General features: G+C 43.0%; 4 protein-coding genes across 6 annotated transcripts in view; 3 read left to right on the top strand and 1 right to left on the bottom strand.

The window, feature by feature from the left end:
- The window catches only part of fyco1a (FYVE and coiled-coil domain autophagy adaptor 1a), a 74,359-nt gene extending 67,662 nt beyond the window's left edge, over positions 1-6,697 (bottom strand). For 2 of the 3 annotated variants that reach the window (XM_063201004.1, XM_063201002.1), the window contains exons 1-4: positions 6,627-6,689; positions 5,224-5,325; positions 2,809-2,915; positions 1,266-1,391 (exon numbers count right to left, since the gene is read on the bottom strand). In XM_063201004.1, coding sequence (XP_063057074.1) covers positions 1,266-1,391; positions 2,809-2,915; positions 5,224-5,284 — 294 coding nt within the window. In that variant the 5' untranslated portion in view covers positions 5,285-5,325; positions 6,627-6,689. Of the gene's footprint in view, positions 1-1,265; positions 1,392-2,808; positions 2,916-5,223; positions 5,329-6,626 lie in introns of all 3 variants that reach the window. The other variant, XM_063201003.1, reaches the window with a different exon arrangement.
- Positions 6,698-7,188: 491 nt separating this feature from the next.
- On the top strand, positions 7,189-13,154 carry cwc15 (CWC15 spliceosome associated protein homolog). Its single transcript, XM_063200133.1, has 7 exons — positions 7,189-7,448; positions 7,928-8,063; positions 9,566-9,678; positions 11,046-11,146; positions 11,641-11,748; positions 12,259-12,386; positions 12,939-13,154. Exons 2-7 carry the CDS (start codon positions 7,933-7,935, stop codon positions 13,063-13,065), a joined length of 708 nt encoding a protein of 235 aa, XP_063056203.1. The 5' UTR covers positions 7,189-7,448; positions 7,928-7,932; the 3' UTR covers positions 13,066-13,154.
- Positions 13,155-14,413: 1,259 nt separating this feature from the next.
- Positions 14,414-19,732, top strand: LOC134450288 (chemokine XC receptor 1-like). The gene is made up of 2 exons (XM_063200132.1): positions 14,414-14,598; positions 18,151-19,732. Exon 2 carries the CDS (start codon positions 18,152-18,154, stop codon positions 19,166-19,168), a length of 1,017 nt encoding a protein of 338 aa, XP_063056202.1. The 5' UTR covers positions 14,414-14,598; position 18,151; the 3' UTR covers positions 19,169-19,732.
- A 511-nt stretch (positions 19,733-20,243) lies between these two features.
- On the top strand, positions 20,244-25,144 carry LOC134450287 (chemokine XC receptor 1-like). Its single transcript, XM_063200130.1, has 2 exons — positions 20,244-20,403; positions 24,073-25,144. Exon 2 carries the CDS (start codon positions 24,074-24,076, stop codon positions 25,088-25,090), a length of 1,017 nt encoding a protein of 338 aa, XP_063056200.1. The 5' UTR covers positions 20,244-20,403; position 24,073; the 3' UTR covers positions 25,091-25,144.
- The last annotated feature ends 2,101 nt before the right edge of the window (positions 25,145-27,245 follow it).

The following is a 27,245-nucleotide window of genomic DNA, read 5'->3' as shown; positions in this document are numbered from 1 at the left end:
AATACAGCGCATTTAAAGTCGGCCACAAATATGTACGAGACGATGAGCTCGCACCGGTTTTGTGTTAAGAAAAGTGTTAAGAGGTGAATACGGATTTCTCCTGTCTCAGGGGGAATTGAGAGAGTGTTGCACGACCATTCAAAAGTATGACTGGGTGTCTAGCAATGGAAAGCCTAATGCAAATGGGTGGAGTGTCCCTTTAAGGTTGCCACTTTCAATATAGCCTAGGCCTTAAGATCAGGGGGACATCCTTTTTTGTGTTGATAGTATGGCCCTGGGAGGACTTGGAGAAAATTTGAAGTGGCCCTTCGAATGAAAAAGGTTCCTCACCCCTGTTCTATGGTCTTGAACAATTGAGCGCTTTAGCTCAGACTCAGCTGCATGTCCTTATGAATTCATCTATGCTGGACTTGTGTCCTACTTTCACTGACGTCTGACTCGTCGCTGACGAATACTGCTCTGAAAAACAAGTCTTTGTATGGTGTTGCTGACCTGTGGCTAACATGTTATTTCCCCTTTCTAGGCAACAGACCATAGCCCTCACAGGTCTATATAACCACCAAACCATACAGGCATATTTCAAAGAAAAACTAGGCCACCACTGCAGGAATGGGTGTATTTTCAGGTGTGGATGGTGGGGAAATGTCCATAGCACTTTTGAGGTGAACCTAGCTTGTCACCACTTTTCACGCCTAATCGCCTAATGCAAAAAATATACCCCTACAAATTGCCATTGTAATGTCCCCACCACTATCCTATGTTCACTACTCTATGTACACTATCCTGTCCCCACCACTTTCCAAGCCAATCTACACCAAATTGCGCGTCTAACTGCAGGGATAATACAATTGGGTTGGAAGTGCAGCAGCAGGCTTAGACCCCTACCATTACTACCAATTCCACTCACTTTTGCCCAAAATCTTTTTTCCGGGAGTATGCGGAAGTATTATGTTGTCCAGTACATTCAGGAGTGCGGGGGCATGCTTAAAATGTCTTCAAACGTCCCATTGAATTAGAGTGACGGTGGGACCCTTGCTACAGAGTGGAAAATGAATGATGTGCGTGTGGAAAAAGCTATTGAACCCTCACACGCTGACCATTTCCCTTTAAGTTTATTCAACGTTTCTGTGCAAAAAAAAAAAATCAGCAGTTGTAAGTGTGAGTGGGGAGAAATAGTGTGTGTAAGTGTGAGTGGGGAGACTTGTCCGTCTTGTTGCAGCATGCACATGTACATATGTGCAAGGTAGACCTTAGGCAATGCTTACCTCAGGGATGGACTTGACAAATCGGATGCCATCGTTGGCCCCCTTCACCTTGGCCAAGCAGTCGCTGAAGTAGTCCCAGTAGTCTTTCCTACTCCCCAGCAACGTGCTCTTCTCCTTCTGGTCAAACTGGATTCACAATCACACACACACACACACACACACACACACACACACACACACACACACACACAACACACACAACACACACAACACAAAAGTGCCAACAATAGCTGTTATGACAGGACGTGTATATGATCACAGCCCAGTAGCCATAAAACAGGTTCGGGGGTGCCAGCATGTAGGTGTATGGAATTTCTGGACAATGAATGTAATGCTGTAGAAGAATGTACTCGACCGGATCTAACTACGTATTGTATAATAAAAAAAACACCTTTTAAAGATTAATGGAAAATGTATACGCTAATACCCTGGATTATGGAGGGGTAAATTCATAACCTGATTACAACAAAACAAATAGTATTGTAATGCATTAGGACCATGTTTGCATATTACCACAGTCCTGTGTGTATGTGTGCCGGTGTGTGTTTTTTTTTTTTACAACTCAAGGCCCCAACCTGACAGGCAAGCAGGCTGCCACCTTTGTACCCATTTGCCTAAGCAGATTGGACTGGGTGACACATTTTAATCCCAACATCCCCATCAAGAGCAAAGCTAAGGATAGTTCTGAGTAAAAGCCTCTGTGTGTGTGTATGTACGCGCACATGTGATAAGTGTGTGCAGTCTCTGGGATCTAGGTACAAATTATAATCAGAAAATGACCTCAGTTTAGAACCTGAGACCAACCGGACTGGGATTGGGCTATACTGCTGCACGTATATGTCCAATCATGTCTAAGATGGCTGCTGAGTGGCGAGGCATGGCTTGGGCCTCGACTGTATAGGCTACATATCAATACCCTATCTCCAGTTTCTTCCTCTGACTTTGTTTTTAATCCATCTGTTAAGCACATTGAGCTGCATGCTATATATGAAATTGTGCTATCTCAAACCATGAAAAGGTGAGAGGGCAAGGACGGAGGAGTGAGACTAAATGCCACAGTAGCGGACTTCACATGGTTCTTCATTGGGTACAGGGACGTTTGTGATGCCGCATGCTGTGCCAGTTTCTAACCAGAATGCATTATGATTGCACAGTGCACATGTGGACTGCTCAGACTTTTCACAACATGTGACATCACAAATCCTCCATCCTCCCTTGATTCCTTCATCATTTCCAATGATTGAATTAAAGCCCAGCTCCCTAACCAATGCAGAGGGTTGCAGGTTATCCATCCCCACCTTGGTTCATGGATTCAGTGCCCTTGAGCAAAGCACCTGACCCCACATTGCTCTGGGAACTGTAAGCAATACCCCAAACTTAAAAAAATGTATGTAAGTTGCTTGGATGAAAAAAGCGTAAGCTAAGTGTAATGTAATGTAATGTAATGTAATTCACTGGGAAAGGGACGACATCGAGGAACAAGGATGGAGGAGACAACCAGAGGAGGGATAGTGAGATGCAGCCCATGGTTTCTACTACTCACCTGGAGGAGGTATTCTAGTTTGTAGGAGAACTTGTGCAGGTTGGAGCTGTCGTCGGTTATCGGTTCTCCACTCTCTTTGTACTCTTTAGCCAGCTCAGCGACGGCATCTGCACAAAGAATAGAAAAACGAAACATCAATTTGCAGAAATAACCAAAACACTCCCAACAGCGGCAGCACCCCTCACACTTCCTGTTTTTTTCTTTCGTTCCCATGTCCTATATACACCCCAAAACTGTCCCTTGCTCTCTAGAGTCTATTTTAGCAGCTTTCTCTTTTAACCTATTTAAAGTATGGCCGTTAAAAGCAGACAAACTGACACGAGAAATGGAAAGTCATTCTACCATTGCCCCCCTACACAGGTGACAGTCTAAACGTAAAAAAGACAGTACCACAGTGAGTCCCAGTACACATCAAAACCTTTTTGTCACACTGCCATTGCTGACATGACTAGTTCATTTCTCTCCTGTCCAGCCCCGACACACAGACAGAGAGACAGAGACAGAGACAGAGACAGAGACAGAGAGACAGACAGACACAGGCACAGGCACAGGCACACGCACACGCACACACACACACACACACACACACACACACACACACACACACACAGACACACACACACACACACACACACACACAGCATCCCGGAGGAGACGGACGAGACAACCATGCCTCGAAGCCAGCGTAGGAACTGAGCCGAAACGGGCGACGGGTGTCCCCTCAGCACGCTGTCCCTCAGCACACTGTCCCTCAGCTGCCTGGACCTGGATCTCGGCCTGCTCTCCTGCCAGCGCACGTCCACTCTCTGCGTCCAGGACCCCAGGGGAGCCTGGCACTGGCACTGGGACTGGGACCGGGAGGAGAGGCTGGACATGCTGGACATGCTGGCCCAGCGCTGGTGCTCCTGCATGGCTGTCTGATAATCCTGCCAGCACGAGGTGTGGATCGCTCTCTGCTACTGCTGCTATCGCTGCTGATGCTGATGCTGCTGTGGCAGCAAAAAAAACACTGGTCCACAATGCCCCCAAAATTAAGTCCCAGAATCAGGAGGGCACAAGAACCAGTTGTAGCTACAGACCTGCTTCAGCGCTTTGCATTAATATTAAGTGTTTGAGGGGATGGGTGGCATGGTCCAATGTGGTTTCTTCACTGGATCCACATGGGCTGCTTCTACAGCTACTGCTTTAGCAGCAGAAAACACACTGGCCCCACACACACAATAGGTCCCAAAATGAAATCCAAGAAACAGGAGGCCACAAGAACCAGTTGCAGCTACAGACCTGCTTCAGCGCTTCACATTAATATCAGGTGTGTGATGGGGACGTGTGGCATGGTCCAATGTGGTTTCTTCACTGGATCCACATGGGCTACTGCTGCTGCAACAAACACACTGGTCTGCAACAGCTCCCAAAATGAAATGAAATCCAAGAATCAAGATCCAAATGAGCCAGTTACAGATCTACCTCAGCACTTCACATTAACATCAGTTGTATGAGGGTCCAACATGGTCTCTTCCCTGGCCCCGCATGGGCTAGTAGTGGTCTTCGCCAGCCGCCCCCCAAAAAAATCCAAGAATTAGGATCCGCAAGAAACAGTTGTGGCTGGCTACAGACTAGCCTCAACGATTCCAATTAAAAAAATAGATGTGTGAGGGGACGAGTGGATAAGCATGGTCTCACATGTTCTCTGCACTGCACTGGACCCACATGGGCTACTGCTGCTGCAACAAATACACAGCTCCACAGCATCCCCCAAACATCCAGGAATCAGGATCCACAAGAGCCAGTTACAGATCTTCTTCAGCACTGCACATGAACATCAGCTATGTGAGATGACATGTGGCACAATCTGACGTGATCTCTTCATTGCACCAACATGGGCTACTGTCACTGCTGCAAACAGTCCCCCTCCCCAAAAAAAGATCCAAGAATCAAAATCCCAGGAACGAATTGAAGCTACAGATCTGCCTCAGTGCATCGCATGAATACCAGGTGTGTGAGGGGACATTTGGCTAAGCCTAGTCCAGCGCTGCTCAGCACTGTACTAGACCCACATGGACCCACTGTTCCTCTACGTCATACAGTATGTTGCACTCTATCCACACAATGGGGTGTGTGTCACCCCTTTCTGTCTCTGTCTCTCTCAGTCACATACACACACGGACACACACACACAGACACGGGTGGGCACACACACACAAGGGCGTGCACGCAGACGCACACACATTCAGTGTGCAGACCGCACCACGTGCATACTTTCACACACAGAATGAAAAGATTCAGTTATCTCTTTTTGTCTCTATCTCTCTGGCATAGACATGGACACACACACACACACACACACACACACACACACACACACACACACACACACACACACACACACACACACACACACACACACACACACTGTACCATGTAGATCTCGGATAATCCTCTGGAGCTGGCTCTCCCCCACGGCTGGACTGGTTGCCATGGCCACTCACACCCTGGCAAAAGGGGTCACGGGGTCACGATCTGCTGAATCAGACAGTGAAAGACAAAAGACACACACACACACACACACACACACACACACACACACACACACACACACACACACACACACACACACACACACACACACACACACACACATACACACACACACACACACACACACACACACACACACGCAAACACACACACAAATACCATGAGCAAATTCATGCACAATGTGATAGCTATAGATAGATTGTTAAGTGTTTTATCACTGAAGCCTTTTAAAGCCATTAGGAGAACTATTTGCAATAGTGTAACATCAATACTCTCCGGCAAGTCTTGTGTGTGATCAACAAGTGCATCAGAAAATGCATGTCAGTCTGGCACCCCTTATAAAATGTAGGTAAAGTCAATACAGCAGTTCAGAACAAGTCAGTGCAACACAGCGTTTTCTACATTTTATACAGAATTCATGGTTTTGAATGATTGAGCCACACGTCTTCATTTTTACACTGTCATTTGAGGTCAAACATCTGTTATGCTCTCTAGCATACAATCTATCTTATTTCCTGTTTTAGTATGGACACATGCTCAACAATAATGGTTTCCACATAAGAGAGAAGCTGACAGCTTCTTCCCCATCAAAAGCATTTGCATATCGAGCGTCACTGTAAATGGAAAATAAAGAGTCGTGCTCGAGCCTGGTATCCGTGCCAGTCCCTGGCCTGCAGATGAGTTTGACACTAGGGTGGATGTGTGATGACACTCACCCACCACAGCCTGTAGGCCTATAGCTTCGACCGCATAGGAAGTGGCGAGTAAAATAGGGCCCTATATCTATTTCAGATAGTTGAGGAGGAAAGTAATTTTCAACAGATGACTGAAATAGCTGCTCGACCTAGTTTACACCAACATTTTAGATTCCCTCAGCCTTCTCTGATGACACAGCAGTGGCCTGCTATTTTGCCATCAGTTCTGTAAACAACAAGCCAAGTAGTATAGGCTAGGAAAAGCTAACTACTTTTGGCATTTTATGTTAGTCGTTTTACGAAGAAGTTGAAGCCCATCATGGAGCAGGGTTAGTGCCTTCAGGGGTGACAGATAATGTTGAAGGAACTTGGAACTGTCATGCACTAGCAGTTGATTTTTTACTAGCCTCGCTCCTTTGTTTTGAAAGTTATCAGCTGTTGTGCGATATCACAGGCAATCTTTGTTGACCGTTTGAAGACAAAAGCAACAATTAATTTGCAACGCCTTCTGGAAACCAGGGATACTCCCCAACACAAAAACATCAACGATACTACATCTACTATTTTTTAAAAAGAACATAATCATACTTATTTCCAGATGTCCCACAGCAGTCAACATAGTTTACAAGTGACAGACAAACATGCTAGTTGTGCTAAACTACGTGATTGGCAGTCGTCTGGACTAATCAGAAGTGAAAGTCAACCTACGTCACTTGGCACATTTTGTTCCAGTGTGGAGATTTAACATTTCATTATTGTCCAAAACTTCCATGTATTTCAGCGATTTCGTAACATATGTATTTTACTGCAAATATCATCAATCTGAAGCCTAAGACAACATGTTTTAGGTTTTACCTCCACTCCCATTGGCTGGACAAGGGCTTATTACAAGTTATAGTTTGGTTGCAAAAAAACTGAGAAAGTAAACACGCTATCCTAGAATGGATGGATCATATGATTATTTGTGTACGCAGAAAGGTTTTGTTCGGGCTCAACTGCTGGTGTTATAGAAATGCTGCCTCAGATGCGCATTTTCTTGGGTTCTATTCGAAAGGTTTATGGAGACATACAGACTTATCTCAATCTCTTGGCTTGTCACAAATTGGTGTGAATTTGCTCTCACAGTCACACGCTCAGTAACTGTCCCTACTAAACGACTTTGCTGAATGCAAAACACAAGGCACAACAGTGTTCACTACCACAGTTAAAGTAAAGTTGTGTCCAGTAATGCATCTTTAGAAAATTACTTTGAATCAGGCTAGCACGGACACCTAAATTAATCTCCTGCAGTTTGTTCTTCTCATCGCTACTTGCTTTGTCCAATGAGATAACAGTATGGTGACTCGACTGGTTTGCGAAGGACCCCTCTTCGTATGACCACTTGCAGTTGCCTGTGCTAGTAAATTGCGGGTAAGAATTGTTATTTTGTGGTGAAATAGCACCGTTCTCTGGTTATTTGTATCGTGTGCTGTTAGAACATTGGCATAGTCTTGAAATGTGAGCCATTTTGATATATCATAATGGCCTATATTACCTAAGATATTGATAGATAGCAAGTGAGCTAACAGGCTAACTTTAGTAAACAACTGGCTACATCATTTGTTCTGGCTTTATCCAAGACTTGTGTTCAAGGAATTAAAATATAGGCGATGATGTGACTAAACATATAGTTTTACACAGTGCCTCCCTTGTAGTTATTGTATGATGCTGTCGTTTGTGGGTTTTTTTTGGTGGGAAGTTGAGCTTCACTGTCGTTAGCTAAACACACGTTATCCTTGATGGCCAACATGGTTCAGTCACATCCACTCATCGCATCCTTATATGAAACTCTTTACTACGCTGCCTGCGTGTGTGTGATTTAGTTGTTTCTTGTGTTTCTGGCATTACAGGGAGGATGACTACTGCGGCTAGGCCAACGTTCGAGCCCGCTCGAGGAGGGCGAGGCAAAGGAGAAGGAGACTTGAGCGCACTATCAAAACAGTATTCCAGTCGGGACTTACCGGGCCATACTAAAATCAAGTATCGGTGAGTTCACTTCAGATGCTACATCATCGTTATTGACTCAAACTCTGGCCCACCGTTCAGTCACAACTTTACACACCTCACCAACAAAGAAAGTTTAGAGATGTTTCCATCCATCCAACATATGCTCATCCCTTTGCGACAGACTTACTTGCTCAGACACCTTGTCAGTCTCAGAATAATAATCCAGGACCACGGAAGAGTATGCCTTCAGCCTTTTCTGAACACTCTCGGTTGTATTGTGTTAAAAACCACTGCAGAAATTTCCACACCACCATTTTCAAAAGGCTGCCAAACCTACCTAGATACGATTTAGCTTCAGCTTCAGCTTCAAGACCACATCCTTGTACATGGCACCCATTTCAGGGTGAACTGGTGTATCAAGGAAGGTGTTGGCCTTCTGTCATATATATGGTAGAACCTGTCTCGTTAGAATTAACGTCCAAGTGAGGTCACTGGAGACTGGAGACAATCAGGCCTGACCTGTATGCAGCACTGACATGTACTTCTTTCAGATATACAGTGATGCTTGAAGTTTGAGGATATTTCTAAGCGACAGATTAAATGCACCTTTGTAAATACTGCACGGCATACTGTGAGATCATTAAAAACCCACTTTATTTGGGCATCTCTTTTCAAGTCTTTTTTGAGTGCGAGCTCCAGACTCTCTGACTTTGCATTGCTCAATATTTCAAGCCAACGCACCACCACATAACTAAAGCCACATTGAAAGGCGCAGGCCCTCTTTTTGAATTTTTCTAAGCGACAGATTAAGAACTTGGTGGAGGTTTTCCCAGGGGGCCTTGCTCTCCAAATGCTTCTTCACTGTTTGCAAGTGATTCGGCTGGAAGCAGTTTGTACAATGTGCGGGCCGTAGAGGAAGTTCTTGTGATTTCGCCAAAACAAAACAAACAAACAAGAAACACAACTTCCTGCATGATGGTCTTGTATTTTTTTCATATTGTTATGCTGTGTGTGTTTTGTATTTTTCTTCACTTCTATTGCTTCCACACTTTTGATGCTGTTTATGTCCTCTTTTGAAAGTCGCTTGATGCACACACACACACACACACACACACACACACACACACACACACACACTAACTTATGCATGGCATTAACATACACAAACGTGGATACATTCATGTTTGATGTTACCACCACCACCATCATCATCATCATCATCATCATCATCATCAGCGGTCACTCGAAACGAGTATGACTGTCCTCTCAATAGGGTTTTCTATGTTGGTCTTCAGGTGACTGGAGACCAATCCTTGATCCACATTTCTTGGTGCAGTCTGGGCATGGGAAAGTAGATGTTACCACACACACACGCACGCGCGCACACACACACACACACACACACACACACACACACACACACACACACACACACACACACACACACACACACACACACACACACACACACACACACACACACACACACACACACACACACACAAATGAAATGTAAAATACCAAATGTTTGTGTTTGCCAGGCAACCCACCCAGGATGCCCCTGAGGAGGTGCGCGCCCGTGACTTCCGCAGGGAGCTGGAGGAGCGTGAGAGGGTCGTCGTGCGGGAGAAGACCAGGGAGAGAGGGCCACGCGGTGAGAGAATTGCACCCCAGCGGTCACACACACACGCATGCATCCATTAGCTGCGATTTGCTGCTTTCCCATTCACTTTGCCCTAGGATGAAATCACGTGCTGGCCTCGTTGGGTTGAATGCTGCACCTCCGTCAAAGTTGTTGCGAAATGTTCCAACTCTTGACGGCTCGTGTTTCACTTTCCTTATGGCCTTGTGTGACCCCAACTCTCTCAAACGCTCCCACCATTGAGAGAAGAAAAACGTTTATGCATGATCCCAGTATTTTTGTTTTAATTAACATTATTTTTGTTGGGCGACACAAGTACTGTGTACATAGATGTAGCTCAGGGAGAGGGAACCAGGGAGTAAAACGTTACTGTACATATCATACTAACTTGTGAACTTCTAAGCAGACGAGGTGGACATTGTTGTAGATCAGGGCTATTCAAATAGGTAGATTCTGCCCCCCACAAGATCTGACCAAAATAAAAACAAATATCTGTGTTATCTGTGGCCATGCATAATTTGCAATCACTAACACTTCAGGTTGGGGATATCTCTCCTATGCATTCACATGAGAGTGAAATCTTATCTAAACAGTCTGATAAATAGTCCATCATAAGGCTACTAAGAAATAGAGAAGTGAATATCTGTTCTGTCTGGAAAGCTATCCGCTTGTTTCGCACCATAACCTTGGACACAGTGGTGCTCGCGGTTTTGCAGATTCTATGTTCGGCCCCTTTACGGGAAGGAATTTGAAAAACTGGCCCTCAGTGACTTTTAATCGAATACTCCTGTTGTAGATACTGTAGCCTACTTAGGATTTGAATTCCAGTGTGTTGCAAGGAGAAAAAAGATCTTGCACCATATTCTAGACTTTCCGAAATAATGTAATGAAACTAAGCTAAAATGAAACCAAGTCGTATGATTAGCTGTCACAAGACCTTCTTAATCATATGATGGTAAAATGATTGCTCTGCAAAAACAATACAAAATGCAAAAGCATTTTTCTCATCCACCTCCTTTTAGCTGTCAAGAGTCTTGTTGTTGGATACAGCCTACTGTAGACAAAAGCCATTACTTTAAAGTTTGACATAAAAAGAAGGAAAGTGGCAAGTGTGGTGGCTTTCTTTGAATTGGTTATCTTCCCTCGCCTGCACTTCAATTCTTTTTTTGAATTTTCTTAGACTTTAAAGACAGTCACAGGACAGCATGAGAGGTAGACAGTAAGTGAATGGGGAGAGAGACGGGAAGGGGGCGGCAAAGGACCCGGACCGGGAATTGAACCCGGGTCAGCCGCATGGCAGGCGAGTGCCCCACCGGATGGCCACGGCAGGGCCTGCACTTCAATTCTAATATGCGTCCTCTCCTCTTCTCTTGTTGTAGAACACACCACATCTTCATCATCCTCGTCTTCGTCATCCAAAAGGCCGCGCCTTGACCAGATCCCTGCGGCAGACATGGACGCAGATGACCCCCTCACAGACGTTAGTGACAACTTTTGCTTCTCCTCCTCTGTGGCGCCTGAATTTCAGAATTCCTCTTCCACGTTACTAACGCAGTGCCCAGGGCTGATTTGTATAATAGGCAACATGCCTGATATCAGACTTAACAGTGGGTTCATGAATGGGTGCAGCTTTTCTCTAACCAAATGTACTAATTCAGTTACTCGTACCTGAAACCCTTCTTTAAACAATCTGGAGTTGAGCGGACCTCAAAAATCTGATTCTGATTAAGGTGCTGGAAACTTAAAAATGCAGATATTTTTTTAATCAGTTTATGTGCAAGACACGATGTGGATAAACATAAACACTCCATTGTGACGGGTGCGTTTTAGCCCTTTAAATGGGATGTCTTAAAAACTGGAGTTTCTAAAACTGTTTACTTCTAAACAAGAGGCCATTTTTGAAAAATACCCACATACGTGTAAACACCTTCTAAATCCACCTCTCACCTCTGTGATGTCATGTTGTGTTAATAGGACGATGACAACTCTGACTCGGACTCTGACAGTGACGATGACACCGCCGCCCTCTTGGCCGAGCTGGAGAAGATTAAGAAGGAGAGAGCTGAGGAGCAGGAGAGGAAGGTGAGCAGCTCCTAGCCGTAGCCGATTGGTTCTTTCCGATATCCTAATGCTGCGTCCAGACCAAGGGCGAGCTACGCTGCCTGGTAGCGGAGGTAGCTGAAGAAGTTTCGCCATGAATTTGCTTTATTCGCTCTTGACGTGACATTGACATGTTTGATTTAGCTAATCACATAACAGCTCTGCCTTGACAGCCTGGGACATTCGGAGACATGAACATTCAAATTGGTTTATATGTATTTTCTTTATTTTGCTTGTAATGTGTGTCTTTATCCGGAAACGTTTTTGTTTGGCTGCCATTTTGACCAGGACTCCCTGGCAGAAGAGACATTCAGTCTCAATGGGACAATCCTGGCTAAACAAAGTTTTTAAGGTCTTGTGTCTATGGGTATGTAGGTGTTGACAGCAGTTGGTTGATGCTTTACAGCCGGTGGTCTGTTTCTACAGTGAGGTACCTGCCAGCTTAACCTAAACAGTGATGATGATGATGATGATGATTGTGTGTGTGTGTAGGAGCGGGAGCAGAAGGCTGAGGAGGAGCGTATCCGCATGGAGAACATCCTGAGCGGCAACCCCCTGCTCAACCTGGCCGGCCAGCAGCCGACCCCACAGACCCAGACCTCCTTTCAAGTCAAGAGGAGGTGAGCCAGCCACACACACGCGCACACACACGCACACACACACAGTCATTCTTGGTCATGTTAATCTCTTGTCTACCTCAACTCACAGAATATCTTTTTGCACAATTGCCTTTTTATTTGTTTCTGTAGTTTTTATTTTCCCTCCCTGACTATTACATATTTGGCCATAAATGTAAACAAACAAACAAACAAACAAATCCCTGACTATTACCTGTGTATCTTGAAATGTCCGTGTGGGCATTTTGGCAATTGCCAAAGGTACGCTATTTTGCATTGTATTTGTGAAAGAGTGGTGGGGACAAGCTAGGTTTACCTCAAAATTGGTATGGACCCACCATACCATACCGTGGTATGCATACCGTGTCCCCACCATCCACACCTAAAATGTACGCCTACACGCCAAAGCTATAACATTTAACTCCACTTGTGCATGCGCACTCACACACACACACACACACAGACACACACACACAGACACACACCTCATACAACAACCTCAAAAAACCCCACATCAAAGACAGTATGTCTGACAGATTTTTTTTTCTTTCTCAGATGGGATGACGACGTCGTTTTCAAAAACTGTGCCAAGGGGGTTGATGACCGGAAAGAGAAGCGATTTGTCAATGACACCCTTCGTTCTGAGTTTCACAAAAAGTTCATGGAGAAGTATGTAAAGTAACTCTTTGTCAAAAGAAAACCTTGTATGTTTCCCGCTTTCATTTCTTGCCCTTGTTGAATTTTCCAAATAAAGTTATTATCTTTCATTTAGTATTGTTTTAAAACAGACTTGGTGTGTGGCTATTTTATTGGACAGTCTTAAACAAGCTAGGGTCACACACGTCGCTGCTAGTTACTCGCTTGGCGAATGAAGTCAATAGAATGTCAATGCGTTCCAGCGAGACGAGTAGGCGAGTACTGTACAAGCGATGCTATGCAGGCAGATCCCAAGTTGAAAATATTTTAACTTCGAGCGAGGCGAGTATGTGAGTAAACCAATTGGAATGAGAGTTCGGTACTTCTCGCCTGTACATTGGCAGTTAAAGCCGCAAGAACTTTCAGTGAACGTTTCATGAGAGAGTGGCGAGTAGGCGAACAAGTGAGAAGCTAGTAAATAGCAACGATGTGTGTGTACGTAGCTTTAAACGGCTAGTGTATACTAAGAAGCTGCTTCAGGAGTAAACCAGGTTAAGTTAAGGGGTAAATCATCTAACAGAACAGCCTGGAGTCCAAAAATGAGGATTCCAGGCTCTTCTATTAGATGACTTATGTCTTAACTTCACCTGGGTGTACTCCTGAACCAGCTTCTTAGTATAGTCTCTTCTGATGTTGGTTTGTAATAAACTAGTCTGACGAATTCTACTAGCTGCCTAGTAGAAGCGACCTTACAATCATACTGCCATGTACTGCAGCATTGTGGCTATGTTGTACACAGAATTGCGGCTCTTGCTGTGTGGAAATGGCTAAGTATGTATAAAAAAGGACAGTGGTTTGACACCCTCCATTGTAAGTGTTACAACTGTCAGTGTTGCGCCATTTCTTAGGAATTGGATCTTCAACCAGTGTTGTCACACTGCAGTTACATAATTTCATCTGAAAATAAAGTTTAAAAAAACAACGTTGATGTAGAATGTTAAAAATTGACACATTTTATAAGGTTATTTGTGGAAGAGTCAGTTATGTGATGATCAATTCAAACTCTGAAAACATTTCATTAGAGGGGAGGTTTGTCGTCTACACTTCTAGGGCTCCTTCAGCATAGAAAACGAAACCTTTTAATTAAGTACTGTAGCAATGAGGGGAGGGGAGCCAGAACACATACGACCAAATATGTTGGCAGTGGTTATAGCTTTACCTTCTTGCAGGAAATGTGGTTAGGAGTGACGCCCCCCTCTCTATTCAGGTTGGCCTGCAAAAAGATCAGCACCACCAAACTATATGCACGAGATGCTGCCGAAAGTGTCTCTGCTTGGGTGTGTGTCAACTTGCATTGCTCGCAATTGCATTTCAGCCAGGAAAAAATAATTGCAGCTTGTTGCACAAAAGCAGATTCGAGATGCAAAATGCAGGCAATGGTATGAAACGCTCTAGTTCCTCCTGTAGGGTACCGAAAAGGACTGATGTAATGTGACTGACAAGAATAAGGAGGCGAAGTGAAACATAAAGGGGACCAAGGAGAAAAAGGACTTGCATTTCCAGTGCCGCCGAAGATCAGGTGAGAAAATTTAGCTCGTTTTTGGCCAATATATTCCTGCATGTTGATTGGCTTGTGTTAAATGTATTTGTGACTGTGTAATTTATTTTTGCGCAATTGGTACATTAGAAAATAGTAGAAATTGTAGCATCACTGAAAAGTATTGCTCTCTCTCGCTTTCTCTTAGCCTAAAATGAGTGTGTGGAGAGAAGTGACCAAGATAAGGCCACAGGTAGGCCTCTTTGAGTGTGTGTGTGTGTGTGTGTGTGTGTGTGTGTGTGTGTGTGTGTGTGTGTGTGTGTGTGTGTGTGTGTGTCATTAGGATAATTGATCTAGCCTGACTTCCTGATACAGGCACAACTAAGGCAGGGGAATATCTGGTGTGTAGCTCTTGTCTCTAATGTTAGATGGCAATGTTCTTAAGCTGCAGCAGTATGACAAAATATCACATGGCAACAACAATACAAGAAACATCAACAACAATAATAATAAATAATATTTATTATAGATATTGATGTTCTTTGTCGAAAGTTTGCTCTTTTTTATATTTAATCATTTGTTTGTCCATGCTAGGATATTAAAAAACACTGGCCCAAATGGAAGTTGCATTTTGTACATAGACCCTATGTGTTTCATTAAATTACCCTCTGAGCCAGCGGATATGATTTCAGCTTCATTCCAATTAGTAAATGAATGCCTTGTGAATTAGTTACATAACTGGCTGCAGGCAAAGCAGTGCGGAGATGTGCACAATATTAAATACAATGACTTTGTAGTCACCACTTCTGCAATATTAATCGCATACTACAAAAATACCAACATTTACAACACTGTGCTGCATAATGCAATAGTAATGCAATAGTTTGGACACAAGAACAATGTGATACTGCAGTTTCCCCTTACTGATTTTTTACTTTTTTGCACATTTGTCACACTTAACCCTTTCAGTTCACCAAACAAATGTTAACATTAGACAAGAATAACCTAAGTAAGCATAAAAGGTTTCAGTGGTTATTTCATTTAAGAGAATGTTTTCAAAACCTGCATGAGCCTGTGTGAAAAAGTATGTGCCCCCTCCCCCCTAGTTAAATGATTAGGTATAGATACAGCTGAGATTAATCTATTATTTTGGACAACTGAGCTGGCTGTGACCAGACCTTTGAATTTTAAAATTTGTTTGGCAATGTGTAGTGTAAGACATATCGAATCCGTGACATCAGGGTACGATCCATCAACAATCAGGAGCAGATTATAATAAAAGATAATTGACATGTTTTAGACTGTTTAAGGTTACAAAGCCTTCTCTAAATCTTTGGGATGTCTGCAGGCCATGGTGAGAATCATTATCCACAAATGGTGGAGTGGGGAACATTTCTAAGAGTAGCTGTCTAACTAAAATGATATTATACTGTATATCAAAAACTGTGATGGTGGATCCAAGAGTTTGAAAAGTAACACAACGTGTGCGTTCCAATATGTGATCTTGCGTCCTCCACTTGTGCTTGTGGCCTCGTACCAGGAAGTAATACGTCGTGACGCTCAGTCGTAAAGTCATTTTCTCATTTGCAAACTGGATGGTGAATGAAGAATTGTGCCCCTAAAGTGGTTGTGGCTAGGCTGACAGCGGGGGAAACTTTTTTTGTTTTCTCCACAGAGACGGGTCACAAGCACAAGTGGAGGAGGCAAGGTTGCATATTGAAAGCATACTGAAAACGGAAGTGTTCATGACTCAAGAGACTGCAAACTGGATGGTGAATGAAGAATAGTCCCCCAAAAATTGTTGTGGCTAGGCTGACCCCGGGGAAATGTAATTGTTTTTTTCCATTGAGGCAGGGCATCAGCAAAACGTGAGGCCACAAGCACAAGTGGAGGACGCAAGGTTGCATATTGGAATGCACGAACCCTACATCTTACCAACTATAAGTGTTGATTCCCTCTGAAAACGGAAGTGTTCATGACTCAAGAGACTGAAGAGACGAGGCAAACATTGCATGCATGTCAGAGTTCCAAGGCCAAAGCCACCTCTGAAAAGGAGAGCATCAAGGCCTGTGTCAAATTTGCCGAAATTTTAACATTGACAATGTATAAAAATCTTCTGTGAAAATATTCTGTGGACAGATGAAACAAAAGTTGAACTTTTTTAAATGGGAGCCGCCTGTAACTGATGTGAAATGAACACTGAATTTGATTTTTTTTTTAAGAACGCCATGTCAAAAGTTAAACATGGTGGTTATGGTTCGAATTGGGGCTGTTTTGCTGCCTCAAGACATTGACGACCGGCTATGATCAAAGTAAACATGAATTCTGCCCTCTACAAACAAATCCTGAATGATAATTTCTAATCATCCTTTTGTAATAATTCATTAGTGTTCATTATGCACAGATAGGGGCGAGGTGGTGTCCCTTCCTGGACAAAAAATGCCCTTTTTTGAAGGTTTTTTGTCTCAATGTAATGTGGTGCATGTTGTCATGAATAATTTGTGAATGCTTTATGATTCCAAATTCCATATTAAGCCTCTAAAGCCTAGTAAGAAGTTGCACATGGCCCCAAAATGTCTGCACGCTGGAAGCAGGACTCACTAGTTTCACGCCCTTTCGGTACGTCAATTTCAAACAAGCGATTTAGGGTTAGGTTAAGGTTAGGGTTAGGGTTAGGGTTAAAGGGCTATGCCACTATGTTGGGGCTTACTACAGTTAAGTAGCTATGCTACACGGATCCATTGACTTTCACTAACTTGGCGACATATTCCCTCTTTTAACTCGTCTAAAAGCAAGACAACTATTAACATGAAAAATAAGACACTTTACCACCTTTATAAGCCCCAGCCAACGATTTTAACTGTATTAAGCCCCAAAATAGTGGCATACCCTTTTAAGGTTAGGTACAACGTTGGAGGAAGGGAGAGATGACATGAAGCTGACAGGACGACAGGGCTCCCCTCCCGGAATGCACGCTGCTCGGGTGTGCTCTCTCTCTCTCACTCGCTCTCTCTCTCTCTCACCCACTTTCTCACTCTCGTAGCCTACGGACGACAGCGAGCGTTGCCCAACTACGAAAAACGAGGCTACATCGTGATGGCACCACAAAGCATATAGTTGACATTTTTTCGCGAGACTGGGCTCGTGCACGACACTGGTGTTCATGGCATGCATTGAAACCCTCCACCTCAAAAATTCCTACACAGCGATGTGAAAGACTGTTTGTCAGGTCCTGTAAACACTTGGCTAAAATTGCTGCTGCTGGGGGTGGTGCAAGTTATAAGGTTGAGGGGGGAATTACTTTTTCACATGAGGTCATGTAGGTTCAGATAGCTTTTTTCCCCTTAATAAATTAAATTGGCAATTAAACATATTTTGTGTTGACTTGAGAGCAATCTCAATCAACCATTTGAATTTCCTTTATGACAAGTATGCACTAAAAGCAAATAAATAAGTAGGGGCCTAGGGGCCAAATTTCTGCACAGAACTGAAACCTGCTGATCATGTTCTCAAAGGATGCCTATTGTTAAGATATGAAAGTCATGTGACTGAAATGTACTTTTAAAACATTATTTGTTTTCTATGTTCTTTTAGGATGGCACTGGAAGACTACAGCTATAATTACGACCTCAACTATAGCTACAGTTACGACTATCCAAATGATGACTGTGATAAGGGACACGTCATCCAATTTGGTGCCGTAGCTACTCCAGTCGTCTTCTTTGCAGTGACGGTCCTCAGCCTCATTGGAAACCTGCTGGTGATTGTGATCCTGCTCAAGTATGAAAACCTCAAGTCCATCACCAACTGCTTCATCTTCAACTTGGCTCTGTCAGACCTCATGTTCACCTTTGGATTACCCTTCTGGGCATACTATCATTTGGACCAGTGGGTGCTTGGAGACTTCACCTGCAAAGCTGTCAATTTTGTGTTTTACGCAGGCTTCTACAACAGCTCTTTGTTCTTGACCGTAATGACTCTGCAAAGGTACAGGGCGGTGCTCCATCCCCTGTCTGACCGGGGTGAGAATCGCACACGTTTCGCTCTGTGTTTGTCAGTGGGTGTCTGGGCCATCAGCCTTGCCTCGGCCGTGCCGGCGACATTACGCAACAAGGTACAGGTGTATTATAACGTGGTTCACTGCCAGTATGACGAAATTGGATGGAAACATGCAGCGGTGTACCAGCAAAATTTGTATTTCTTCATCGCCTTTGGAATTATGTGTTTCTGTTACTACAGAATACTGAAGACAATCCTGAATTCACCGTCAAGTAAGAGAATTCGGACAGTGAAACTGATTTTTGTCATTGTGGTTGTGTTTGTGCTAGGGTGGGCACCATACAACATAGTGATATTCCTCAGGACCTTTGCAGATCGTTACCCTTTCAATGAGTGTGACGTCAGTATAAACCTGGACTATGCTTTCTATGTTTGCCGACTAATAGCCTTCTCAAATTGCTGCCTCAATCCAGTGTTCTACGCCTTCGTCGGAGTAAAGTTTAGAAAACATCTGAAAGTGATTTTTCACAAGTTCTCGCCGCCACCACATGCCAGTCTGGAGTCTCAGCGCACCAGAATGATGGTCATGCCATCACAAGGGTCTATGTACTAGCCAGTGTGCCACCACTCAAGGAGAGCCCTTTTCGGAGACTTCTGATTGGCATTTTGTGTATATCTTCAAGGAGGTGAAAGCCTGAAAGGGAAAGCCCAACTGGGAAACTCCCAACTCCTGTTGCCATTGTGACACAGCACTCTACAGCACATAACGAAATTGCATTTATGCCAGCCTCACCCGCGCAAGGGGGCAGCCCGCAATGGTGACCGAAAGTGAGCGGTGTGGAGGGACAGTGCCATGCTCAGGGTTCCTCAGTCATAGAGCAGGATGGGGAGAGCACTGGCTAATTACAACCAACTCTGACTCTGAACAGCCTGTTTTGACTTTGAATCTTTGAAATGATGAAATTGAAGTCAGCACTCATCTGAACTGAAAATAAAATATGTTTTGGTTAAACACAAGCCTTTCCATAGAGTGAAAATGATATGACGAAAAGTGAAAATCTGTGGGTGTGTTTTGACATTTTTTTAATTAGCCGGTGACCCTATTCACTTGCTGAAAATGCTTAACTACATCATAACAACACTGCTATGACATTGCAGAGAGCCATAGTGCTGCGCTAAGGGGTTAATTAAGTACTGTAGCAATGAGGGGAGGGGAGTCAGAACACATACGACCAAATATGTCTACAGTGGTTATTGCTACAGGAAATGTGGCCCTTTAATTAAGTACTGTAGCAATGAGGGGAGGGGAGCCAGAACACATACGACCAAATATGTTTGCAGTGGTTATAGCTTGACCTTCTCACAGAACATGTGGTTAGGAGTGTAGTGTCCCTCTCTGTTCAGGTTGACCTGCAAAAAGATCAGCACCACCAAACCATATGCACGAGATGCTGTTGAAAGTGTGCAATGTGTCTTTGACAGTGGAGTCGATTAGTTAAACTGAGTGCATTGAGAAACTGCAGATCTGAATGTATGGTCAGAGAGACTGGAAGAGATATTATGCTATATACTCTTAAAATCTCTGGTATTTGGGTGGGTTGCTGCTTGGGTGTGTGTCAACTTGCATTGCTCGCAATTACATTTCGGCCAGGAATAATAATTACAGCTTGTTGCACAAAAGCAGAAATGAGATGCAGAATGCAAGCATTGCTAAAAGCTCTAGTTCCCTCTGTACCGAAAAGGACTGATGTAGGCTAATGTGACTGACAAGAATAAGGAGGCGAAGTGAAACATAAAAGGCGACCAGTAAGAAAAAGGACTTGCATTTCCAGTGCTGTCGAAGATCAGGTGAGAAAATTCAACTCATTTTTGGCCTGTGTATTCCCACATGTTGATTGGCTTGTATTTGGTCACTTCTTTCTAATTATTTGAATGTTTAATTTATTTTTGCACAATTTGAATTATAGAAAATAATAGAAATTGTAGCAACACAAAAAAGTACTGCTCTCTCTTGCTTTCTCTTAGCCTAAAATGAGTGTGTGGAGAGAAGTGACCAAGTTAAGGCCACAGGTTGGCCTATTTGAGTGTATGTGTGTGTCATTAGGATAATTGATCTAGCCTGATACAGGCACAACTAAGGCAGGGGAATATCTGGTGTGTAGCTCTTGTCTCTAATGTTAGATGGCAATGTTCTTAAGCTGCAGCAGTATGACAAAATATCACATGGCAACAATACAAACAATACAAGAAACACCAACAACAATAATAATAAATAATATTTATTATAGATATTGATGTTTTTTTGATGATAATGTGTATCTTTTTTATATGTGATCATTTGTTTGTCCATGCTAGGACATTGCAAAAGACTGGCTCAAATGGAAGATAAATGTTATACAGGTCCTTCTCAAAAAATTAGCATATTGTGTTAAAGTCCATTTTTTTTCCATAATATAATGATACAAAATAAACTTTCATATATTTTAGATTCCTTGCACACCCACTGAAATATTTCAGGTCTTGTATTGTTTTAATACTGATGATTGTGGCATACAGCTCATGAAAATCCAAAATTCCTATCTAAAAATTAGCATGTCATGAAAAGGTTCTCTAGACGAGCTATTAACCTAATCATCTGAATCGACGAATTAACTCTATACACCGGTAAAAGTTTCCTGAGGCTTTAAAAAGTCCCTACCTGGTTCATTACTCAAAACCGCTGTCATGGGTTAGACTGGCGATCTGACTACGTTTAACATTGAAGTCAATGGCTGTGGCATTGCATGAGAGTTATTGAAGCCCATATATCCTTGATGCCAGCTGTTTTTTCTTGTGTGATCTGGTGACCCACACTTCCCTCTGCATTATACCCCATAGATTTCCATACCACGTTTTGGTGCTTGGTTATGGACATTCTAATTTGCCAGAAATGAAACCCCATTGAAAGTCAATGGAATGTTATGTCTGGTGATTTAGAATGTCCATAGCCACCAAAGTAGGCTACCTAAGCATCGTATAGAAATCTATGGGGTATAATGAAGAGCGAAGTGTGGGTCACCAGATCAAATAACAAAAAACAGCTGACAGCAAGGCGTCAAGGATATCTGGGCTTCCAGAACCCTCATGCCACTGCCATTGACTTCAATGTTAAACGCATGACTGCGGTTTTGAGTAATGGACCAGGCTGGGACTTTTTAAAAGCCTCAGGAATGTTTTTCAGGTGTTTACAGTTAATTCTTTGATTCAGATGATTCGGTTAATAGCTTGTTTAGACAACCTTTTCATGATATGCTAATTTTTTGAGATCACTGGCTGCAGGCAAAGCAGTGCGAAGATGTGCACAATATTCAATTCAATGACTTTGTAGTCACCGCTTTTGCAATATTACTGCATACTGCACAAATACTAACATTTACAACACTGTGCTGCATAATGCAATAGTTTGGACACAAGAACAATGTGATACTGCAGACAAAACGGCAGTTTCCTCTCAACGATTTTTAAAAACTTTTTTGCACATTTGTCACACTTAACCTTTTCAGTTCACCAAACAAATGTTAACACCAGACAAGAATAACCCAAATAAGCATAAAAGGTCGTTTTTCAGTGGTTATTTCATTTAAGAGAAAAAACTGCTTTCCAAACCTGCATGAGCCTGTGTGAATTAAGTGTGCCCCCTCCCCCTTGTTAAATGGTGAGGTATAGATACAACTGTGATTAATCTATTATTTTGGACAACTGAGTTACATTTAATCGCTGCCGAAGTCTGGCTGCGACCAGAGCTTTTGAAGTTGAAAATTTGTTTGACAATGTGTAGCGTAGGACATATCGAACCCATGACATCACAGTGTGATCCATCAACATTCAGGAGCAGATTATAATAAAAGATAATTGACATGTTTCAGACTGTTACAAACCCTTTTCTAAATATTTGGGATGTCTGCAGTGCAAATCATGAACCATTATCCACAAATGGAGAAAGCATGGTGTAGTGGTGAATATTTCTAAAAGTGTCTAACTAAAATTAGATTATACTGTATATCAAAAAAGACTGTGGATCCAAGAGATCAAAAAGTAACACAACGTGTGTGTTCAAATAGGTGACATTGTGTCCTCCACTTGTGCATGTGGCCTCGCACCGGGAAGTAATGCGTCGTGATGACATCACTGACAACAGCATTATATTTCAATGTCTAGCAAATGCTCAGTTGTGAAGTCATTTTCTCATTTGCAAACTGGATGGTGAATGCAGTATAGTCCCCCAAAAATTGTTGTGGCTAGGCTGACACCGGGGAAATGTAATTGTTTTTTTTTCCATGGAGGCAGGGCATCAGCAAAACGTGAGGCCACAAGCACAAGTGCTTACCAACTAGGTGTTGATTCCCTCTGAAAACGGAAGTGTTCATGACTCAAGAGACTGAAGAGACGAGGCAAACATTGCATGCATGTCAGAGTTCCAAGGCCAAAGCCACCTCTGACAAGGAGAGCATCAAGGCTTCTCTCAAATTTGCTGAAATTTAAACATATTGACAATGCATAAAAAGCTTCTGTGAAAATATTCTGTGGACAGATGACACAAAAGTTGAACTTTTTAAAATGGGAGCCTCCTGTAACTGATGTGAATGAACATTGCATTTGATAAAAAAGAACGCCATGTGAATAGTTAAACATGGTGGTGGGAGTTATATGGTTTTGCTGCCTAAAGACATTGACGACTGGCTATGATCGAAGTAAAAGTGAATTCTGCTTTCTACAAACAAATCCTGATGGATAATTTCTAGTCATCCATTGAATCATTCATTAGTGTTCATCATAGGTGTGCACAGATAGAGATGAGAGGGTGCTCATTTTTTGTCTCAATGTAATGTGGTGCATGTTGACATGAATCATGTGCAAATGCTTTATGATTCCACACACGTGACAATAATGCCCCAATATAATATTAAGCCTCTATAGCCTAGTAAGAAGTTCCACATGGCCCCCAAACCCCCCTCTTCAGCACCTGCCCCCAAAAATGTCTGTGCACGCCACTGGTGTTCATGCATGGAAATCATCCATTGTAACTGATTTTAAAATAATTATGCAAGAGTTGGCAAAAAATCCTACACAGCGATGTGAAAGACTATTTGTCAGGTCCTGTTAACACTTGAGTAAAATTGCTGCTGCTGGGGTTGGGAGAAGTTATAAGATTGAAGGGGGAAATTACTTTTTCACATGAGGTCATGCAGGTTCAGATAGCTTTTTTCCCTTAATAAATTAAATTGGCAATTAAACATATTCTGTGTTGACTTGAGAGCTATCTCAATCTACCATTTCAATTTCCTTGATCTGAAATGATTCAGAGTGACAAAGATGCAATAAAAGCAAAGTAATAAGTAGGCCTTGGGGTCAAATACTGTACTTCTGCACAGAACTGAAACCTGCTGATCATGTTCTCAAAGGATGCCTTATGTTGAGATATGAAAGTCATATGACTGAAATGTGCTTTTGAACATTATGTTTTTTATGTTCTTTTAGGATGGCACTGGAAGACTACAACTATAGTTACAACTTAAACTACAATTACACTGATGACTATACAAATGACGACTGTGATAACGAACATGTCATCCAATTTGGTGCCGTAGCTACTCCAGTCGTCTTCTTTGCAGTGACGGTCCTCAGCCTCATTGGAAACCTGCTGGTGATTGTGATCCTGCTCAAGTATGAAAACCTCAAGTCCATCACAAACTGCTTCATCTTCAACTTGGCTCTGTCAGACCTCATGTTCACCTTTGGATTACCCTTCTGGGCATACTATCATTTGGACCAGTGGGTGCTTGGAGACTTCACCTGCAAAGCTGTCAATTTTGTGTTTTACGCAGGCTTCTACAACAGCTCTTTGTTCTTGACTGTAATGACTCTGCAAAGGTACAGGGCGGTGGTGTATCCTCTGTCTGACCGGGGTGAGAAACGCACATGCTTAGCTCTGAGTTTGTCAGTCTGCATTTGGGTCGTCAGCTTTGCTGCAGCAATGCCGGCAACATTACGTAACAAGGTACAGGTGCATTACAACGTGACTCGCTGTATTTATGATGAAATTAATTGGAGACATGCTGCGACATATCAACAAAATGTATTTTTCTTCCTTGCCTTTGGAATTATGTGGTTCTGTTATTACAGAATACTGAAGACAATCCTGAATTCACCGTCACGTAAGAGAATTCGGACAGTGAAACTGATTTTTGTCATTGTGGTTGTGTTTGTGCTAGGGTGGGCACCATACAACATAGTGATATTCCTCAGGACCTTTGCAGATCGTTACCCTTTCAATGAGTGTGACGTCAGTATAAACCTGGACTATGCTTTCTATGTTTGCCGACTAATAGCCTTCTCAAATTGCTGCCTCAATCCTGTGTTCTACGCCTTCGTTGGAGTAAAGTTTAGAAAACACCTGAAAGTGATTTTTCACAAGATCTCACCGCCACCACATGCCAGTCTGGAGTCTCAGCGCACCAGAATGATGGTCATGCCATCACAAGGGTCTATGTACTAGCCAGTGTGCCACCACTCAAGGAGAGCCTGATTAAGCCCCATTTTTCGTGGTTGGGCCACACTACCGGCCAATGCATTTGAATGGGCTGTGGTTGATTTATGATTGATGGACCTGTCAAGCTTTCAGCAAAATGTGAGGAAGAAGCGGACTGTAGAGAAGTAAACATTGCATTGGAAAACACACTGTCCAACTTAATTTGTTTTAGCCTACTTCACAGTGTGATGGGGCATACATGCTAAAATGTATCCCTTCACTAATAATCTTTCCCTAATCAGTTTTCTGTCGGAATTGGGCCATCAATCGTAAATCTACCACGAGTCGGACAGCCCATTCAAATGCATTGGCCGCGGAAGTGTGGCAAACCACGAAAAACGGGGCTTTATCGTGACTGCGCGACAAACGTTATAGATTACTGATCGGCGATTCGTTGCCACGTGACAATATAGCGTGTGACACAGTTGCCTTTTTGGAGACTTCTGATAGGCCTTTAGTGTACGATATCTTCAAGAAGATGAAAGCCTTAAAGTGAAAGCCCAACTAACTCCAACTCCCGTTGTCATTGTGACACAGTAGGCTACTCTACAGCACATAACGAAATTGCATTTATGCCAGCATCACCCGTGCAAGGGCGCAGCTCCCAATGGTGGCCGAAAGGGAGCAGTGTGACCGTGCCATGCTCAGGGTACCTAAGTCATAGAGTAGGATGGGGAGAGCACTGGTTAATAACCCACTGGTAATAACCCTGCTGAACCTGTCTCTCATCCTTGTGGTCCAGCCTGATCTCCAAAATTTCCGTGCTCCTGGACACGGATGTTAAGGACACGAAATCCGTGTCCAGGAGCACGGATTTTGCCAAAATTCCGTGCTCCTGGACACGGAATTGTTTTCTGTGATGGACACACGGAAGTGCTTTCTATATTTCCACAGCACTGTTAACTCCACTATCATTAGAAAATACATACCAAATGCTAATCCGAAACAAAATAATGCTATAGCAATTTAAGTTGTGCCCTTACCAAAACATTCCCTAACCTTAACCTGTCATTAAAGACATATTTTTGAGAAATACCTTTTCCAGTTGGTTGATAGGCTATCAAATTCATATAATGAATGAAAGAATACTAGCTGTGCCCAGACCAAAACAATCCCTAACCCTAACCCTAACCCTAACCTGTCAGAAAGAAATGTTTTTTTTTTAGAAAAAATATTTGAAATTAGAAAAATCCTGGGAAAACACAAGACTGTGGAAACATAGAGCTGTGGGAGTATAGAGAGAGCACTTCCGTGTGTCCATCACGGAAAATAATTCTGTGTCCAATAGCACAGAATTTTGGAAAAATCCGTGCTCCTGGACACGGATTTCGTGTCCTTAACATCTTTAGTGTCTGCACTGTCACCCAGTATTACATACAGACTCACCACTCCCTATTTTACCCATGCCTGCAGTTCACCTAGTGGCCGCTATCCAGAGAGCGCAGCCCATTGTTTCGGAATGGAGTCTGCACTCCCCCTAGCGTGCAGTACCACCCAGAAGAGTGGAGTCTCTCGTAATATCCTTAAAACATCTCTGGTGTGTTTGAGTCAACGATGCGTACGCATTCATGAGGACGTTGACTCTAAACGGGTCTATTCCCGGCACCTGTTGGGCTGCTTTCACCACCTAGTGTTCATATTATGCCATTACTTTGAATTCATTTTCTTTTCTCAAAAAACATTTCTCACTGATATGTTAGGGTTAGAGATTTTTTTGGTCTGGGCAAAACGTCCTGCAGTACACTGAAACCGCCACAAGAGAGCAGCGGTCAACAACAAGTTGACCACAGCTCGGCGAAAAATGCAAAAATGGGGTAGAAGCGGTTTCCCTGACCGACGCTGAGATATCGTCAAATTGCAAAGGGTTTGTGTACAAATTTCCGAAATATAACTCTACACCCTTTAATTTGAACACTTGCTTTGTGCAATTAACCTAGGAAGAGCTTATATTTTTAAACCGTGTTGCAGGGAGATCGTGCTAAAACTGATGAAACAAATAAGCACCATCCGGCGGTGGCAGGATGTCAGCCATCAACGCATCAACTTACAAAGCATACCACGACGATCATTTAACAAAACACACAAGTTGTTTTATTTCAAAACGAAGATATTGCCACAGGTT

Source organism: Engraulis encrasicolus, chromosome 6, assembly GCF_034702125.1.
Source record: "Engraulis encrasicolus isolate BLACKSEA-1 chromosome 6, IST_EnEncr_1.0, whole genome shotgun sequence".
In the NCBI taxonomy this organism is placed as follows: domain Eukaryota; kingdom Metazoa; phylum Chordata; class Actinopteri; order Clupeiformes; family Engraulidae; genus Engraulis; species Engraulis encrasicolus.
The sequence above is the reverse complement of the archived record's forward strand: the minus strand, read 5'-3'. Positions and strand labels throughout refer to the sequence as shown.